Source organism: Oryctolagus cuniculus, chromosome 7 (assembly GCF_964237555.1).
Source record: "Oryctolagus cuniculus chromosome 7, mOryCun1.1, whole genome shotgun sequence".
NCBI lineage: Eukaryota > Metazoa > Chordata > Mammalia > Lagomorpha > Leporidae > Oryctolagus > Oryctolagus cuniculus.
The window spans coordinates 56,533,324-56,550,907 of NC_091438.1; the positions used below are offsets into that span (position 1 = coordinate 56,533,324).

General features: G+C 43.9%; 1 protein-coding gene across 2 annotated transcripts in view; it reads left to right on the forward strand.

The window, feature by feature from the left end:
* PTPN22 (protein tyrosine phosphatase non-receptor type 22) overlaps positions 1 to 17,584 on the forward strand; it is a 56,859-nt gene that overhangs the window by 23,901 nt on the left and 15,374 nt on the right. The window contains exons 12-16 of one of the 2 annotated variants that reach the window (XM_002715418.5): positions 5,701 to 5,777; positions 5,909 to 6,735; positions 11,195 to 11,278; positions 11,406 to 11,536; positions 13,736 to 13,763. In XM_002715418.5, the coding sequence (XP_002715464.2) occupies positions 5,701 to 5,777; positions 5,909 to 6,735; positions 11,195 to 11,278; positions 11,406 to 11,536; positions 13,736 to 13,763 (1,147 nt within the window). The remainder of the gene's footprint in view (positions 1 to 5,700; positions 5,778 to 5,908; positions 6,736 to 11,194; positions 11,279 to 11,405; positions 11,537 to 13,735; positions 13,764 to 17,584) is intronic. The other variant, XM_008264644.4, reaches the window with a different exon arrangement.

Consider the following 17,584-nt stretch of genomic DNA (forward strand, 5'->3'; position numbering starts at 1 on the left):
GGCTACACTGGAAAACAATCCAGGTAAATCAAAATGAAATTTTAGAGAAATGCAAGAAAGAAAAAGAGAATGAGAAACAGAGAGGACAAACAGAAAGCAGAAAATAAATGGCAGAATTAAACCCTACCATTCAATAATTACTTTAAAAAGTGATCTAGGGGCTGACGCCATGGCACACTAGGTTAATCCTCCACCTGCGGTGCCGGCATCCCATATGGATGCCGGGTTCTAGTCTTGTCTGCTCCTCTTCCAGTCCAGCTCTCTGCTGTGGCCCAGGAAGGCACTGGAGGATGGCCCAAGTGCTTGGGCCCCTGCACCCATGTGGGAGTCCAGGAAGAAACTCTTGGCTCCTGGTTTCAGATCGGCGTAGCTCCAGCTGTTGCGGCCATTTGGAGAGTGAACCAACGGAAGGAAGACCTTTCTCTCTGTCTCTCTTTCTCATTGTAAACTCTACCTGTCAAAAAAAAAAAAAAAAGTGATCTAAGTGCAGCAATATATATGTTGTTGCCAAAGTGAACAAAAACACAACTATAAACTGTCTATGAGGAACTCATTCCAAACTTGAGGTTGGTTGAAAGTACAGTAGAAAGATATGTGTAATCTGCATCAGAGGAAAGCAGGGGTGGCTGTATTATTACCAGATGAAGTAAACTTCAGAGCAAAGACAATGATCAGAAACAAGGAAAGACATTACACAGTGATGGAAGTGTCAGTCCACCAGCAGACAAGCAGTCCTAACCTGCACCTGGAAAACCACCTTTCTACTCTCTATCTCCATAAATGTGAAGACTCTAGGTAGCCCCCCTGAATGGAATCGCACAATGCTTGTCCGCTCGTGTCTGACTTGTTTCATTTACTCTGATGTTCTCAAGCTTCAGTCATGTCATGATTTTGGTCAGAATTTCCTTATTTTGAAGGCTGACTAATATTCCATTGTGTCCCCCATTTTGTGCATCTGCCCATCCATTGGTGGGTCGTTGGGCTGCTCCCACCTTTTGGCTGTTCTGAGTAATGCTGCTGTGAACACAGATGTGTAAATTTTCCTCACATCCCTGATTTCTTTTTGTTAAAAGGATTTTATTTATGTTTTTTAGAAGATGCAATTATTTATTTGTTTGAAAGTCAGGGTGACAGAGAGAGAAAGCAGGAGAAATGGAGATAGAAAGCTTACATCCTTAAGTTCACTCCCCAAATGGCCACAGCAGCCTGAGGCTGGGCCAGATCAAAGCTAGGAGCCAGGAACTCCATCTGGGTCTCCCACGTGTGGCAGGGGCCCAAGCCCTTGGCGGCATCATCTGCTGCTTTCCCAGGTGCTGCAAGTGGCGGCTTAACCAGCTGCACCACAGTCTGGCCCGTGTCTCTGTTTTTCACTCTTTGGTGTTTACCCAGAAGTGGAATTGCTGATCATGTGGCATTTCCGTTTAATTTTCTGAGGAATCCCCATATTGTTTTCCATAGAAGTTGTATAATTGAATATTCCCACCAACAGTACAGAGTTTCCAATTTCTACATCCTTGCAAACACTTATTTTTTCTAAGATTTATTTATTTACTTGAAATTCAGAGTTAGAGAGAGAGAGAGAGAGACAGAGAGAGAGAGAGAATCTTCTATCCACTGGTTCATTTTCCAGATGGCCACAACAGCCAGCACTGAAGCCTGGAGCTAGGAGCTTCTTCCAGGTCTCCCGCATAAGTGCGGGAACCCAAGCACTTGGGCCATCTTCTACAACTTTTCCCAGGCCATTAGCAGAGAGCTGGATTGGAAGTGGCACAGCCAGGACAGGAACTTGTACCCAACCCTCTTTTTGTTTTGTTTTAGATGATAGTTATCCAAATGAGTGTGAAGTGGTATCTTATTGTGATTTCTAAAAATTTATTTATTTGGAAGAGAGAGAGAGAGAAATATTTCATTTGCTAGTTCATTCCCAAACTGCCCACAATAGCCAGGGCTAGGCCAGGTTGAAGCCAGTAGCTTAGAACCCAATAAGGATCTCCTATATAGGTGGCAGGGACCCAAGTACTTGAGCCATTACCTGCTACTCCCAAAGATGTGCATTAGCAGTAAGCTGGAATCAGAAGCAGAGCCAGGACTTGAACTCAGGCTCCAATATAGGATACAGATGTCCCAAGTGGCATCCTAACCACTGTGCAAAATACCCACTCCTCATTGTGGTTTTGATTCAACAATTCAATGATGTTAAGCATCTTCTTGTGTGCTTATTAGGCAATTGTATATCTTCTTTGGGAAAATGTCTCAAGTCCTTTGTCCACTTTTGAGTTGGATTGTTTATTTATGTTTGTAGATATTTAGGAGTTCTCCATACACTTTGGGTATTAATGCCTCATCAGATATGTGATTTGCAAATGTTGTCTCCCATTCTGTGGGTTGTCTTTTTGATTGACTGATCATGTCTTTGATGTGTGGAATTTTGTAATTTTGATTAAGTTCAATTTATTTTTTAAGGATTTATTTATTTATTTGAAAGGCAGAGAGAGAAAGGAAAGACAGAGAAAGAGAGAGGGAGACAGAGAAAGAGAGAGGGAGACAGAGAAAGAGAGAGAGAGAGAGAGAGAGAGAGAGAGAGAATATCTTCCATCTGCTGGTTCACTCCCCAGATGGCTGCAACAGCCAGGGCTGGGCCAGAGCCAGGAGCTCTGGAGCTTCATCTGTGTCTCTCACATGGGTGGTGGGGACTCAAGTACTTGGGCCATCTTCTGCTGTTTTCCCAGGCAAGGAGCTGGATTGGAAGTGGAGCAACCAGGGCTCAAACCAGTGCCCATATGGGAGCCAGCATAACAAGTGGTGCCTTAACCCACTGTGCCACAATGGCGTCCCCTATTTGTCTATTTTTATTTTGTTGTTGTACCTTTGATATTGTAACCAAGAAATCATTGCCAAATTCAATGTCATGAAGCTTTTCCCTTATGTTTTATTCTAAGAGTTCTATAGTTTTAGCTCTTATGTTCAAGTCTTTGATCCACATTGAGTTAATTTGTTGTAGGCTTTTAAATATTTTTTTTGAAAGGCAGAGTGGACAGTGAGATAGAGAGATGGAGAGAAAGGTCTTCCTTTTCTGTTGGTTCACCCCTCAGTGGCTGCTGTGGCCACCACACTGCGCTGATCTGAAGCCAGGAGCCAGGTGCTTCCTCCTGGTCTCCCATGGGGTGCAGGGCCCAAGCACTTGGGCCATCCTCCACTGCCTTCCCGGGCCACAGCAGAGAGCTGGACTGGAAGAGGGGCAACCGGGACAGAATCTGGTGCCCCGACTGGGACTAGAACCCAGGATGCCGGCGCCACAGGCAAAGGATTGGCCTATTGAGCTGCGGCGCCGGCCCTAAATATTTTTTAAAATTTTCATTATATTTGAAAATCAGAGAGAGAGAGAGAGAAAGATCTTTGGTCTGCCGATTCACTCCCCAAATGCCCACAACAGCCAGGGCTAGGCCAAGTTGAAGCCAGGCACCTGAACCTCCATCTGGGTCTTCTTTGTGGGAGGCAAGAACCCAAGTACTTTAGCCATCGTTTGCCACCTCACAGGGCACATATTATTAGCAGGAAGCTGGATTGAAAGTGGAGAGAGGCTGGCATTGTGGTGGAGTGGATTAAGTCACTGCCTGCAATGCCAGCATTCTCTGTGTGTGCTGATTCAAGTCTTGGCTACTCCACTTCTGATCCAGCTCCCTGCTGGTGTGCCTGGGAGGGCAGTGGAGGACGGCCCAAGACCCAGATGGAGCTACTGACTCCTGGCTCTGGTCTGGCTCAACCCTGGTTGTCATGGCCATTTGGACAGTGAATCAGCTGATAGAAGACCTCACTCTCTGTCTCTCCTTCTCTCTCTCTCTAACTCTGCTTTCAAATACATAAATTAAAAAAAAAATGTATCAATCAGAGGGAACAGTAAGTGTAAAAGTCTTTTTTTTATTTTTTTTATTTAGTAAATATAAATTTCCAAAGCACAGTTAATGGATTACAATGGCTTCCCCCCACCATAATTTCCCTCCCACTCACACCCCTACCATCTCCCGCTCCCTCTCCCATTCCATTCACATCAAGATTCATTTTCAATTATCTTTATATACAGAAGATCAATTTAGTATATATTAAGCAAAGATTTCATCAGTTTGTACCCACACTGAAACACAAAGTGTAAAATACTGTTTCAGTACTAGTTATAGCATTACTTCACATTGGACAACACACTAAGGACAGATCCCACATGAGAAGTAAGTACACAGTGACTCCTGTTGTTGACTTAACAATTTGACACTCTTGTTTATGGCGTCAGTAATCTCCCTAGGCTCTAGTCATGAGTTGCCAAGGCTATGGAAGCCTTTTGAGTTTGCCAACTTCAATCTTATTCCAACAGGGTCATAGTCAAAGTGGAAGTTCTCTCCTCCCTTCAGAGAAAGGTACCTCCTTCTTTGATGGCCCCGCTCTTTCCACTGGGATCTCACTCGCAGAGATCTTTCATTTAGGTCTTCTTTTTTTTTTTTCCCCCAGGGTGTCTTGGCTTTCCATGCCTAAAATACTCTCATGGGCTTTTTAGCTGGATCCGAATGCCTTAAGGGCTGATTCTGAGGCCAGAGTGCTGTTTAGGACATCTGCCATTCTATGAGTCTGCTGTGTATCCTGCTTCCCATGTTGGATCGTTCTCTCCCTTTTTGATTCTATCATTTAGTATTAGCAGAAGTGTAAAAGTCTTGAATAGGAAACAAGTTTAGCTTGCTATAAGAGTGGTGACAAAACCAAAACACCTGGACCACAGTGAGGAGGAGGAGGAGAGTAGAACCAGAGGAAATAGGTACTCGGACCTAATAAGCAACTGTTACCTTTAAAGTTAAGATACTAAAATTTCGGAAGGTAGAACGTTCTTTTACATATCTATTTATTGTTCATTACATATATTTAATTATTATGTTATTTTTATTTATTTGGAAGGCAAAGGGAGAGAGAGGGAGAGGGGGAGAGGGGGAGAGAGGGAGAAAGAGAGAGAAAGAGAGAGGGAGGGAGAGAGAGAGAGAGAAAGAGAGAGGGAGGTAGAGAGAGAGAGAGAGGGAGGGAGAGGGAGAGAGGGAGGGAGAGGGAGGAAGAGGGAGAGAGGGAGGGAGGGAGAGGGAGAGAGGGAGGGAGAGGGAGGGAGAGGGAGAGAGAGGGAGAGAGATCTTCCACGTACTGATTCATTCCCCTAAAACTCAGAACAGCCTAGACTGGGCTTGGCTGAAGCCAGGAGCTTGGAATTCAATTCATGTGAGTGGCAAGAACTCTATTACTACTGCCTCCCGGGGTGTGCTTTAGCAGGAAACTGGAATGAAAAATGGAGCCAGGACTTGAATCAGGCGATACAAGATGTTACGTGAGCGTTCCAGGAGGCTTTGTCATTGGCTGCACCAAACATCCACTTTTTGTAGAATGTTCCTGAGACTGAAGTTACCCCCAAGAACGTTTTAGGATTCCCACATTGGAAAAGATGCTGTAAACAGATCCTTTCTAGTTTCTGGAACACTAGTCGTCAACTATTTAGATCGTTTTCATCTCAGTAGATGAAGAAGTTCTTTCTGGGTTCAATATTTCAGAAATCTTTCATGCATTAGTTTAAATCTTTATATTTTCTGAAAAATTACTTCTCAGCATTTTGAATATTAAAGTATCTCCATTACATTGCTTCACTAAACACTAATCTTTGATTTCTTTCTCTTGAAGGTTCAAGCAAACTATTCAATTACTGAGCAAAATCCCACTCTACATGCAGGCTCTCATCCCCCAAATTTACCCAAAAAGTGAGTATAACTTTCATATCTGCGTGTTGACTAATTGTGTCTGTGGCTGGGAGATGAATCTCATGCTGTACTTGTCATTGTGCTGCCGGGAAGTGGCTTTGAAGAATGGTGTCATTACCGTTTTGTTTCAGCACCATAAAAGAAGCAAGAATGATGAAGCAACAGAGCAAACAGAGGGCAAAGGCAGAAAATGCAGAAGCTTCTTCCTTTGACTTTAGGACTTCTGAAATCATTGCAAAGGAGAGGTTGGTTTCGCACCCTGAGAAACTGAATGCTTCCTTTGATTTCTTGGAGCTAAATTATGATTACAACAGAAATGCTGACACAAGCATGAAACGGCAGACAAAGGCGTTTCCAATAGTTGGGGAGCCTCTTCAGAAGCATCAAAGTTTGGATTTCAGCTCCATTTTCTTTGGGGCATGTCCTAATTCCAAACCTGTAGATGCAACAGGAAGATATTTTAATTCAAAGGGACCGGTGGTACGGACCAAATCAACTCCCTTTGAACTGATACAGCAGAAAGAAACCAAGGAATCAGACATTAAGGAAGGGTTTTCTTATTTGGAGTCTCAACGGCACGATGCTTGCCTCACGGAGATGCAGACTCCAAAAGTGATGCATGCTTCTACAGCAGAACTGAATTACTCACCACCACGTGACTCTAAGCACCAGATGTGCAACGCCTCCAGTGTCAGTCAGCACGCCTCTACTGCTTTCAGTGGGTATTCCTACATGTCTTTAGTAGAAGATCCTTATTTTTCATCATTGCCTCCAAGTAGCGCGGGTTCTAAGATGTCTCTTGATTTACCTGAGAAGGAAGATGGAACTGGTTTTCCTTGCTCTTTGTTGCCCAAATCCTCTTCAACTCTCTTCTCCGACTGTAATTCACGTGATTCTTTGGTGCTGAATCCTCCAACCAATTTTTCCCCACCACTGAACCAAGCGACAGCTGTAATGGGTATGTTATTTCTTGGAGTTGGTACAGCATTTTATTTGTTTTATTTTATAGCATTTTAGATTTCACTTTGTATCTATATAATGTTTGGTTTCTTCCTACCCCCTCCCCTTTTCCTCCTCTGCTCCCTTCTCTTTTTTCTTCTATCTCCTCAAATTATTTTAAAGAATTTTTAAAAAAGATTTATTTATTTATTTGAGAGTCAGAGTTATACAGAAAGAGGAGAGGCATAGAGAGAGAGAGAGAGGTCTTCCATCTGCTGATTCACCCCCCAATTGGCCACAATGGCCGGAGCTGCGCTGATCTGAAGCCAGGAGCCAGGAGTTTCTTCTGGGTCTCCCATGCAGGTGCAGGGGCCCAAGGACTTGGGCCATCTTCTACTGCTTTTCCAGTCTATAGCAGAGAGCTGGAACAGAAGTAGAGCAGCCGGGTCTCAAACTGGCGCCCACGTGGGATGCCGGCGCTTTAGGCCAGGGCGTTAACCCACTGTGCCACTGCACCGGCCCCATATATCCTCCAATTAATAAATTCCAGAAGTGTTTCGATGATGCGATAGGTTGCAAATAATAACAACATGTAATATTCCATTAAACTGGCAGCAGTGGAAGCAGTTGGATCTGGTTTGAATGTTTGCCAAGAGAACTTCTAAAGAAGGCAAGCCAAATTCCTAGGAATGTGTGTTGAAGGCCACAACTTACACCCTTAACATAGAGAAGTGGCTTCCAGAAAGACAGCAGAAAAAAATTCGTCGAACAGCATCACCTAGTCACCCAGAAATGTTGCACATTCATTTGCCTGTAATGAGTTCACCATATTGCTAAGAATTGAGTTATATTCCTATGGGAGTTGGAGGGAGAGGACGTAATTGCCTACCCTTTTGTAGTAACTCAGCAGATGAAAATATGTGTTTGGCATTTTGTACATAACATATCTTATATATATTTACTTTAATATTTTCTGTTATTTAATTCTGAATTATGCATATTATTTTATTTTACTGAGTAGTTGGAAAGTAGAAGTGAATATTCTATTGGAGAAGATTACAATAAGTTGATGTAAAAGAAGATAAGGGAAAGCAAAGTGTAAATTTACTATCTTGGGCATATCATAAAATAATTTATAAAGAGCATTCTAGCTGGCGCTAGGCTCACTAGGCTAATCCTCCGCCTTGCGGTGCTGGCATACCAGGTTCTAGTCCCGATCGGGGCGCCGGATTCTGTCCCGGTTGCCCCTCTTCCAGGCCAGCTCTCTGCTGTGGCCCGGGAGTGCAGTGGAGGATGGCCCAGGTGCTTGGGCCCTGCACCCCATGGGAGACCAGGAGAAGCACCTGGATCCTGGCTCCTGCCATCGGATCAGCGGGGCGCCGGCCGCAGCGCGGCGGCCATTGGAGGGTGAACCAACGGCAAAGGAAGACCTTTCTCTCTGTCTCTCTCTCTCACTGTCCACTCTGCCTGTCAAAAAAATTAAAAATAAAAAAAAATAAAGAGCATTCTACCTAGATAGGAAGTAAAAAAAATTTTTTTGCTCTATAACATTTGTATTATGCAGTTTTCATTTTTAATTTTTTTTCTTTTTTTGAAATTAATTAATTTATTTTCATTTCTTTGAAAGGCACAGACACAAACAAAAATCTTCCATTTGCTGACTCTCTCCCCAAATGCCTGCTGGGCCGGGCCGAAGCCAGGAGCTGGAAACACAATCCAGTTCTCCCTCACAGGCACCGGGGGCCCAATCACTTGAGCTCTCACCTGCTGCCTTCCAGGGTGTTCATTAGCAGGTAGCTGAATCGGAAGCAGAGCTAGGACTCGAATCAAGGCACTCTGACATGAGATGTGAGTGTCCCAAGAAGTGCCTTACCTGCAGAGCCAAACCTTCATCCCTACCCTCATTTAGTTTTCTTAATAAAGACATGTATTTGTAGCTTTGTTGCAAAGTTATTTGACCTAAATCTAGGAAGTTCCTTCTGATTAGCCTATGTTTTGATCTTGGTTTACAGTGTAAAGAAATTTTCTTCTACATACTAACAATACCTTAGACTTCTTAGATCATCAACATCACCAAAAAAAAACAAAAACAAAAACAAAAACAAAAAAAAACAAATCCTGACTTCCAGGGATTGCAGCAACATTGACGCATGTGCCATCTGGTGGCATTTCTTATAATAGCATTTAAAATGTTCTATACAAATTCTGTTTCTATAGAAATATAGGAAACCGTGTTATTCTATTTTGTAAAAAGAAAAAAATGCATATTCTTGGATTCTGTGAATAATGAAGAAGAGATACTAAAATCTTTATGATTTCACTTACTGTGTAACTGAATCTTTGGCATAGCAACCTGCTTTATTATGCATTATTAATTGCTGTATGTAAAACAAAAGGAAAGAGTATATTTAGAAAACAATCCAAAATATCCAAGATTAATATAATTTTTTATTATGTTACCTGATACCCAGTGACTCAATCAAAATACTTTTGGTTGGAGGGGACGGCGCTGTGGCATAGCAGGTAAAGCCGCCGTCTGCAGTGCCGGCATCCCATATGGGCACCAGTTTGAGTCCCTGCTGCCCCACTTCTGGCCGAGATCTCTGCTGTGGCCTGGGAAAGCAGTGGAAGACGGCCCAAGTCCTTGGGCCCCTGCACCCACGTGGGAGACCCAGAAGAAGCTCCTGGCTTCTGGCTTCGGATCGGCACAGCTCTGGCTATTGCGGCCATCTGGGGAGTGAATTAGCAGATGGAAGACCTCTCTCTCTGCCTTTGCCTCTGCTTCTCTATAACACTGAATTTCAAGTAAACAAATAAATTTTTTTTTGACAGGTAGAGTTAGACAGTGAGAGAAAGAGAGACAGAGAGAAAGGTCTTCCTTTTTTTCCTTTGGTTCACCCACCAAGTGGCCGCTACAGCCAGCGCGCTGCACTGATCGGAAGCCAGGAGCCTGGTGCTTCCTCCTGGTCTCCCATGCGTGTGCAGGGCCCAAGCACTTGGGCCATCCTCCACTGCCCTCGTGGGCCACAGCAGAGAGCTGGCCTGGAAGAGGAGCAACCAGGACAGAATCCGGCGCCCCGACCAGGACTAGAACCCGGGGTGCCAGTGCCGCAGGCGGGACTAGAACCAGCGCCCATGTGGGATACCAGCGCTTCAGGCCAGGGCTTCAACCCGCTGTGCCATAGCGCCAGCCCCACAAATAAAATCTTCAAAACAATACTTCTGGGGGCCGGGTGTTGTGGCACAGCATGTTGAGCTGCCACTTGTGTTGCTGGCACCCCATATCAGTGTGTCACTTCAAGTCCTGGCTGCTCTGCTTCCAACCCAGCTCCCTGCTGATGTACCTGGGAAAGCAGTGGAAGATAACCCAAGTCCTAGGGCCCCTGCCACCCATGTGGGAGACCCATATGAAATTCCTGGCCCCCAGCTTCGCCCTGGCCCAGCCCTGGCTGTTAAAGGCATTAGGGCAGTGTACTAATGAATGGAAGATCTCTCTCTCTCTCTCTCTCTCTGTGTCTCTGTCACTCTGACTGTCAAATAGATAAGTAGATCTTTTGAACATATTTTTGGGATTTTAAAAGAAAAATATATTTGGAAGAATAACAAAAACATCCTGGGTTTGCACCTTAATATGAGAGAATTTTGCTCTTTCCTTGAACGGACAAGACCAGCTTGACATAGGGGATGGTGCTTTCAATAGAAGTTCTGTTGAATTTAAATTTAATATTAGGATGTCGGTGCTGTAGTGCAGCAGGTTAATGCCTTGGCCTGAAGCACCGGCATCCCATATGGTTGCCGGTTTGAATCCTGGCTGCTCCTCTTCTGATCCAGCTCTCTGCTATGGCCTGGGGAAGCAGTAGAAGATGGCCCAAGTCCTTGGGCCCCTGCACCCCTGTGGGAGACCTGGAAGAAGCTCCTGGCTTTGAATCAGCACAGCTTTGGCCATTGCGGTCATTTGGGGAGTGAACCAGCAGATGGAAGACCTCTCTCTCTCTCTCTGGTTCTACCTCTTTCTGAAACTCTTTATCTTTCAAATAAATAGAATAATTCTTAAAAAAAAAATAAGTAGGGGCTGTCGCTGTGACACAGAGGGTTAACGCCCTGGCCTGAAGCGCTGGCATCCCATATGGGCACTGGTTCGAGTCCTGGCTGCTCCTCTTCCAATCCAGCTTTCTGCTATGGCCTGGGAAAGCAGTAGAAGATGGCCCAAGTCCTTGGGCCCCTGCACCCGTGTGGGAAACCCGGAAGAAGCTCCTGGCTTCGGATTGGTGCAGCTCCAGCCGTTGAGCCAATTGGGGAATGAACCAGCAAATGGAAGACCTCTCTCTCTCTCTCTCTCTCTCTCTCTCTGCTTCTTCTCTCTCTGTGTAACTCTAACTTTTAAATAAATAAATAATTCTTTAATTAAGATTAGGTTAGAATACAAGAATTGCTTTCGGCTTGTTCTCATTTCAAATTGTTACTGTGTATTTGGACAGCAACTTCTCCAGGGATGGATGAGGAAACTCCCCCTCCACTTCCTGAACGGACCCCGGAGTCTTTCATTGTGGTGGAGAAAGCTGGTGAGTGCAGTTCAGTGTGAGCCAAAGTGTGGACCACCTGGGTGGCCTCTCAGGTCCCCTCTGGGGTCTGGGTTTCTAGAAGAGCAGCACCTCTCCTAGGAATTGGACTCTATTCTCTTTCTTCCAGGAGAATTCTCAGCCAGCGGTCCGGAGTCCTCATCTGCAGCTGGGAAAGTGAAACCAGAAACCTCACAAGAGTGGAGTGGACCGGCTGAATCAGAGCAGTTTGATGAGTCGGTGAGACTTAGGCCAAACAAGGTCAGGGACTTTTTTCTGACCCTATTTATTTGAAGAGTTCTACTCCCTGCATTTTTAACACCTATCACTTGATAATGATTAAGTAGATACTAAATATGAAACAATGTGCAAGAGGGTGTTTGTGGGGATTTAAGAAAGATATCAAAGATGCAAATCATGACCTTAAAAATCCTACAGATGACATACAGGATGTGGCACATGGCTTTATATTTGTGTCTATTGATGGTAGCAAAGCAGACATGATTAATGCCAGATGAAAGGTAAAGGAAATCCCTGTAGGTTGGAAGTGATGGAAGGAGACTCAATGAAAGAGGAAATATTTGAGCTGGTTCTTGAAGGATTGTTAAGGCAAATGTGAATGTTCCAGAAGTAGAAGCTTCTTCACACAAGTCACTTGGTGGGCTGTTTCATGTTAGCTGTGAAAATGTATTACAGAAAGTAATATTTGCAATGATGAATGTGCATATATATATATATATTTTTTTTGACAGGCAGAGTTAGATAGTGAGAGAGAGAGACAGAGAGAAAGGTCTTCCTTCCGTTGGTTCACTTCCCAAATGACTACTACGGCCGGCGCACAGAGCCAATCCGAAGCCAGGAGCCAGGTGCTTCTCTTAGTCTCCCATGGGGTGCAGGGCCCAAGCACTTGGGCCATCCTCCACTGCACTCCCAGGCCACAGCAGAGAGCTGGCTGGAAGAGGAGCAACCGGGACAGAATCTGGTGCCCCAACCGGGACTGGAACGCTGGGGTGCTGGCGCGGCAGGCATATTATTTAAGATAAACCTTTTTGGAATAATGTTTCCTGTTCCTGGAAGAAAAAAATCTATACTTCATTTTTTAAAAATTATTTTATTTATTTATTTGAAAGGTAATGTTTAGAGAGACAGAGAGAGGGAGAAACAAAGAGAAATGTTCCATCTGCTGGTTCACTCCCCAAATGGCCACAATGTCTGGAGCTGAGCTGATCCAAAGCCAGTAGCCAGGAGCCTCTTCCAGGTCTCCCACGTGGGCACAGGGGCCCCAAGCACTTGGGCCATCTTCTGCTGCTTTCCCAGGACATAGCAGAGAGCTGGATCGGAAGCAGAGCAGCCGGGACTTGAACCAGTGCCCACATGAAATGCCAGCATCGCAAGTGGTGGTTTTATCTGCCATAGGACGCCAGCCCCCAAAATCTACATTCCTAATAGAAATCATTAAGCAAACATTTAAGGTGGTGCTTTGGGATGCCCGCATCCCATAACATGTGCCTGAGTTAGAGCCCCAGCTCCACTTCTGATTCCAGCTTCCAGCTTAACACTTATCCTGGGAGGCAGCTTTGTACTTTGGTCCCTGCCACACACATAGGAGACACAGACTGAGTTCTGAACAACCTGGCCCAACCCTGGCCATTGTGGGCATCTACCAGCAGATGGAAGATCTCTCTGTCTTTCTCTACCTTTCAAATGGATACAAATAAATAGAAGAATGCCCAAAGGAAAAGTCATTTAGCTTAACAATTAAGACACACACACATCCCATATCTGGATATGCGGGTTCAGAACCTGGCTCTGGCATTCGCTTACTGCTGATGCAGATTCTGGGAGACCGTGGTGATGGTTTAAGTGATTGGGTTTCTGCCACTCTTGTGGGAGAACAGGATTGAGACCTGGCCTAACCTAGGCTATTGTGGGCATTTAAGGAGTGAACCAGAGGAAGATAATTCTCTCTCTATCTGTCTTTTTCTCTGTCTGTCAATAATTAAATAAATATTGTTTTAAAAGAAAGAAAAAAATGCCTCTATTGCAATGCTGATAGGCAAAGATTCTGAAACTTTAAAATATACACTAATTTTAATGTACCAGCGATTGCTGTCATTATTGTTGATAAAATGCATACATGTCATGATCTTTATCTCAACTCCCAGAGCAAAGCTCAGTCACCCCTTTTCCAATGTCATTAAGTAACTTCCATGTCAATAATTTACCTCAATTTAAAATTTCAGAGACATGTTCTAAGTAGGAAAGAAATTAAACAAAAGGAATCAGTTTGGGACTATTTACCATGAGATGTAAAAATCACAGTAAGTTAAGGATCTTTTCATAATTGAGCACACTTATTAATTACAGAAATCAGGTTCTGCACTTCATAATCCTATAGCTATAAGAAGTGTACTTTTCAAGAAACATCTTTCACTTTCATTTCTTTTTCTTTTCTTTTAGAGTATAAAACTTCGGAGTCCCAAATCAGGTAAAAATTTTTTGGCTTTACATGCCGTGTAGTAATGTGTACTGCAGGAATGGTTTGTCACCTTTGTAATAATTCACCTTAAGCAGCCTCCTGGCTCCCGTAATAGCTTGCATTATTTGCTTATTTGTGATTTTTCCCAAACTAGGGATTTTCTTTTGTCACAGGCAAGGTGATTTCAGATATGTCTTTCAAAATGTGTAGCTTTCCCACTATATAGATTTTATGCTTGTTGATAGTGGTATTCTAAACAAATTATTTCTGGCCACTTAAGTCCTTTCACTTGCCATTGCTTGTCCAGTACTTTCCTGGGCTTTAGCTGTCTTAAACATTGAATAACAGCAATGACTAACATTTATTGTGCACATAGAGGTATTTTGCAAACATTGCCACAGGTGGTATCTGTCCTTGACATTTTATTCATGTTATCAGTTTAGGCAAACATGTAAATAGGTAATATAACACGCAGGTTTAAAAGCATATGTTCTGGGGTTAGTTGGACTCTAAATTGCCGGTGTACCAAGAATGATCAAAACACATAACCTTGGTTAAATCACACAGTTTCTCTGCCAATTTTCCTCATTTATACAGTGGGGATAATAGAGCCCCTTGGGGCATTTTTGTGAAGATTGAGATAATAGCTAAGCTTTTAGCACAGTGCTTGTCAAATATAAACCTTCATTAAAGGTTATCTATTACAACTTTTATTAGATAATCATCAAATGAGAATTAACTAAGCAAGTTTCATACTTTACACAGTGTTCTAGGTTAGCTAGGATAAAAAAAGAAAGAATACGACTTAACGCTTAGGTTTAAATTGAGTAGAGAAAATGAATACCTGCATGGGAACATTAAGGGAAAATCTGCATGGCACTGATTACAATCACCAGGAGTCTGGAAAAACAGAATGATATCATTGGAGTGGTTAGGAGAGCTTCACTGAGTAGAAGAACTTTACAGATTTTGGATAGAGAAAAAGGGAGATTGCCAGGAACAAGGATCAGTCTAACAATGACTCAAGGGTAGCAATCAGCGTGATGTGTACAGAGAAACTGAGTAGGTTTTATCTAGTTTGTGAAATATGGAAAATAAATTTGGGTAGTTAAGATGTGGCAGGGACTGGCATTGTGTCACGGTGAGTTGAGTCATTGACTATAGCACCAGCATCCCATATGAGCACTGGTTCCAGTCCCAGCTCTGCTCCACTTCCAATCCAGCTCCTTGTTAATGTGCCTGGGAAAGCAGTAGAAGATGGTTCAAGTGCTTGGCCCTTGCCACCCAGGTGGGAGACCTGGATGGAGTTCCAGACTCCTGGTTTCAGCCTGGTCCAGCCCTGACCATTACAGCCATCTGGGGAGTAAAGCGGCAAATGGAAGATCTCTCCCTTTCTGTGTGTCACTCTGTCTTTCAAATAAATAAAACAAATCTTAAAAAAAAAAAAAAAAAAAACAGATGTGGCAACATTCTGAAGGTCTTAAAAACTAGGCAGAGGAATTTAGATTTAACACACTAATAGTTATTGTGGATTATTCATCAGGGAAATATTAAGAGGAAATAGTATTTTAGGCAGATACCTACTAGATTATCATTTGCTGACATCTTTTTTTTTTTTTTAAGATTTATTCATTTATTTGAAAGCAGAGTTACAGACACACACACACACACACACACACACACAGACATACACACAGGGAGAGATCTTCCATCCACTGGTTCACTCCCCAAATAACTGCAACACCTGGCTGGGCCAGGCCAAACACAGGAGCCAGGAGCCTCTTCCAGGTCTCCCACGTGAGTGCAGGGGCCCAGGGACTCGGGTGATCTTCCACTGCTTTCCCAGGATTGAAGAGAAGCATCTGGGACACCAACCGGTGCCCATATGGGATGTGGGCACTTCAGGCGGAGGCCCAGCCTACTACACCACAGCGCTGGCCCCAACAGCTTCAATTCTTGAATATTTCTCATCAGGAAACTGGAAGATGGTAGACTATTTGAGAGTAGTTATTAAATAGTTATTAAATTTTTATTGTAAACCGTTTACTGTATTAGGTACTTGGAAATAAGTACTATACTTTTGTATGGTACCCATCATATAAGAAACAAACAAGAAAACTTTTTTTTTAAGATTTTATTTGAGAGTTAGAGTTACAGACAGTGAGAGGGAGAGACAGAGAGAAGGCCTTCCTTCTGTTGGTTCACTCCCCAGATGGCCACAACGGCAGGAGCTGTGACAATCCAAAGCCAGGAGTCAGGCGCTTCCTCCTGGTCTCCCATGTGAGTGCAGGGACCCAAGGACTTGGGCCATCTTCTACTGATTTCCCAGGCCACAGCAGAGAGCTGGATTGAAAGAGGAGCAGCCGGGGCTAGAACCGGTGTCTATATGTGATGCCAGTGTCACAGGTGGAGGATTAACCTACTGTGCCACGGCGCCGGCCCCAACAAGAAAACTTTCTTTATAGACAAATTCTAAGACATAAAAAAACACCAATGACAGGCCGGCGCCACAGTTCAATAAGCTAATCCTCCGCCTGCGGCACCGGCACACCGGGTTCTAGTCCCGGTCGGGGCGCTGGATTCTGTCCCGGTTGCTCCTCTTCCAGGCCAGCTCTCTGCTGTGGCCTGGGAGTGCAGTGGAGGATGGCCCAAGTCCTTGGGCCCTGCACCCGCAAGGGAGACCAGGAGAAGCACCTGGCTCCTGGCTTCAGATCAGCACAGCATGCCAGCCGCGGCGGCCATTTGGGGGGTGAACCAACGGAAGGAAGACCTTTCTCTCTGTCTCTCTCACTGTCCACTCTGCCTGTCAAAACAAACAAACAAACAAACAAACAAACAACCCAATGACAAGTGGAATTCTAGTACTTAACTGAATTTTCTCATTTTGAAAAGGCGTTAATATAGTACATTATAATAGCGCTGTATAATGAGAAGCTTTTGCCAACAGAATGCCATCTGTATGTTCAGGAGTTTATAATGTGGGAAAATAGCTCCATTACTTGGAATTCTTTATGATGGAAAATTTCAAACACATATTTTATTTCTACTGTAGTCACCTAACATACCAATAAAATTAAACAATTTATTATTACATAATATCCAGATTATATTCAATTTTTCCTAATTGTCTCAAAAATGTGTTTTATGGTTGGTTTATTTCAATCTGGATTCAAAGTCTACACACTTAGCATTTGGCTTGTGTGTTTCTTAAGTCTTTATTGAAATCTGTAACAATTCTCCTTTCTTTTAATATTTTCTTATGTCATTCATTTGTTGAAGAGAGGGGGGTCATTTGTCCTGAAGACTGCTTTAACATTCTGGATTTGACTAATTGTATCCTCATGATTTTATTTAACATGTTCCTCTATCCCCAGGATTTCTTGTGAAATAATAGTTAGATGTAGAAACTTGATTAAATTCAGTTTTCGCCGGCGCCGTGGCTCGATAGGCTAATCCTCCGCCTGCGGCGCCAGCACCCCGGGTTCTAGTCCTGGTCGGGGCGCCGGCTTCTGTCCTGGTTGCTGCTCTTCCAGTCCGGCTCTCTGCTGTGGCCCGGGAAGGCAGTGGAGGATGGCCCAGGTGCTTGGGCCCTGCGCCCGCATGGGAGACCAGGAGGAAGCACCTGGCTCGTGGCTTTGGATCAGCGCAGTGTGCCGGCCACAACGCGCTGGCTGTAGTGGCCACTTGGGGGGTGAACCAACGGAAAAGGAAGACCTTTCACTCTGTCTCTCTCTCTCACTGTCAATCTCTGCCTGTCAAAATAAATAAATAAAAAATAAATTCAGTTTTCTTTTCTGTGGAAGAATGTATCTGCAAGTGAGTTATAACTT